Source organism: Pundamilia nyererei, unplaced genomic scaffold (genome assembly GCF_000239375.1).
Source record: "Pundamilia nyererei isolate P.nyererei 1_Seehausen unplaced genomic scaffold, PunNye1.0 scaffold00162, whole genome shotgun sequence".
In the NCBI taxonomy this organism is placed as follows: Eukaryota; Metazoa; Chordata; class Actinopteri; order Cichliformes; family Cichlidae; genus Pundamilia; species Pundamilia nyererei.
In genome coordinates this window covers 33,521-35,352 of record NW_005187563.1, presented here as the reverse complement: position 1 = coordinate 35,352, position 1,832 = coordinate 33,521, and the positions used below count along the sequence as shown (strand labels likewise).

General features: G+C 43.2%; 1 protein-coding gene across 2 annotated transcripts in view; it reads right to left on the bottom strand.

The window, feature by feature from the left end:
- The window catches only part of tbc1d30 (TBC1 domain family, member 30), a 29,871-nt gene extending 28,039 nt beyond the window's left edge, over nt 1–1,832 (bottom strand). For both annotated transcript variants that reach the window (XM_005745645.1, XM_005745647.1), the window contains exon 1: nt 1,064–1,832. In XM_005745645.1, the coding sequence (XP_005745702.1) occupies nt 1,064–1,577 (514 nt within the window). In that variant the 5' untranslated portion in view covers nt 1,578–1,832. The remainder of the gene's footprint in view (nt 1–1,063) is intronic.

Here is a 1,832-nt window from a genome sequence, read left to right as displayed (position 1 = left end):
TTAAAGAAAAGCTCTGTTAAATGTCTCAATTAGAGAGCAAGAAAACAGTAACTAGATCATTTATAGGTGTGAATTAAAAGACAGATAAAAAGCCTCCAATCAACAGGGTTTGTGATCTCTGCAAATAAATTCTGGCACCCACTGAAGCTTTTTAGATCTTCTTTCAATGCAAAAACCACCACAATTGTGTTTGGGATTCAGTGTACTCATGTTTAAAATACCCTATTCTGATCAAATGCCCAAATGAAATAACAGAAAAATGCACAACTTCTGTTCAGTCAGGTAAAATGCACACTCTGTCTAAACAACATGTGGACTAGTTGCACCTGCATGCATACTCACCTCACAAAAGCTCAATTTGAGCCAGGAAAAAGTGAAAATATTCATAGTAAGGAGGTAAAACCTCCCCCTACTTAATTAAAAAGACAACAGTTACTGTATAAAATAATAATAAAAGAATGCTAATTCTGAATTTTTCCATATTTGGGAAAGATTTTTATTGAATGACCCTTCATAAAATATCCAAATTTCTTTGTCCATTTGACCTATACGGAATACAATACCATTTTAAGAGCCTTGCATTTCCATGGTATGGTTTTCTTTTCTCTATTACCTCATTCAACCTCTATGGTCATTTCAAACTAGCATTCGTTTCAGTGTGTGAGACTGAGCATTAGCCAGGTCAAACTGGAGGCAAAGGAGTTTTTCCTCCCCACTGTTGCCAAGTGCTTGCTCATAAGGGCTCATCTGTTGTTTGGGGTTCTCTCTAATATTGCAGGGCCTTTCCAGATAAAGCACATTTAGACACCTGTTGTTGTGAATACGATTTGACAGTAAATTGTGCGATGAAGTGGTGAAAGTCTTCAAAACATGCAAGATTTCTTTTTTATATAAATGGGCTAAAGAACATGTCTTTGTTTCCTTACTTGTTAGTGCAATAATGCAGGAATAAAACGGACCAAAAACACATAATATCAGCCATAAAACAAACGGGTGGTAAGCATCATTCATAGAGGAGGAAAAAGAGATAATCGGTGGTTGAGTTTGAATGATCAGTCTGTACCTTTCTGAGCCAGGTAGTTCATCTGGTGCCTCCTGGTGTGCTTCTCCTGCAACTCCTGCAGGAAGCTGGACCCGGAGTTACTGCGGCCCAGGAAGGCATCGGACCCGGACGCCTCCGTGGAGCTGTCCCAGCTGTCCGCATTCCTCCTGCTGCCTCCGCTGTATGTATCATAAAGCTCCACCAGGAGACAGTCCACTATGGAAGCCCTCGGAGTTCTGACTGCATCTCCCACAGATTCAGAGTCGCTGTCACCGGCCGCGTTGGTCCTTTGGGTGGCAGTAAAGGTGCCAGGCGGCTGTCCACGCTCTCTGGGCACCTCCTGCTCTCCCGGACATGATGATGTGTCATTCGATGACTCGGTGGGGCTCGTCCACTGCTGAAAGCCAGAGAAATCGTCCTGCAGGGAGGCAGCAGAGTGGGCATAAACCTCGCTCTCTTCCTCGGAGCGCAAGCCACCGTCACATATGTCAACTTCTAAAAGTTCATTCCCGTTTACTTTCACCCTCGACGCCATTGTTTTTGTTAAGAGAAAACAAAACGAATGAGCTCTCTTATCCTGCTGCAACTGTTTTAACAGTAAACTGTCATTTTCCTGACTTGCTTTAAGTTACAAAGTTAGAGTGTTTCGAAGAGGATAGAGTTCCTGGAGCGCTCCATTTCTCACCTCATAAAGGTGGAGACTCGTCTGGCGGCTTTTACTTTCCTTCCTGAATATTCAGAACTGGAATTCACTGCTCCCCCCCCTCCAGGACTACACAATGGACCAGCC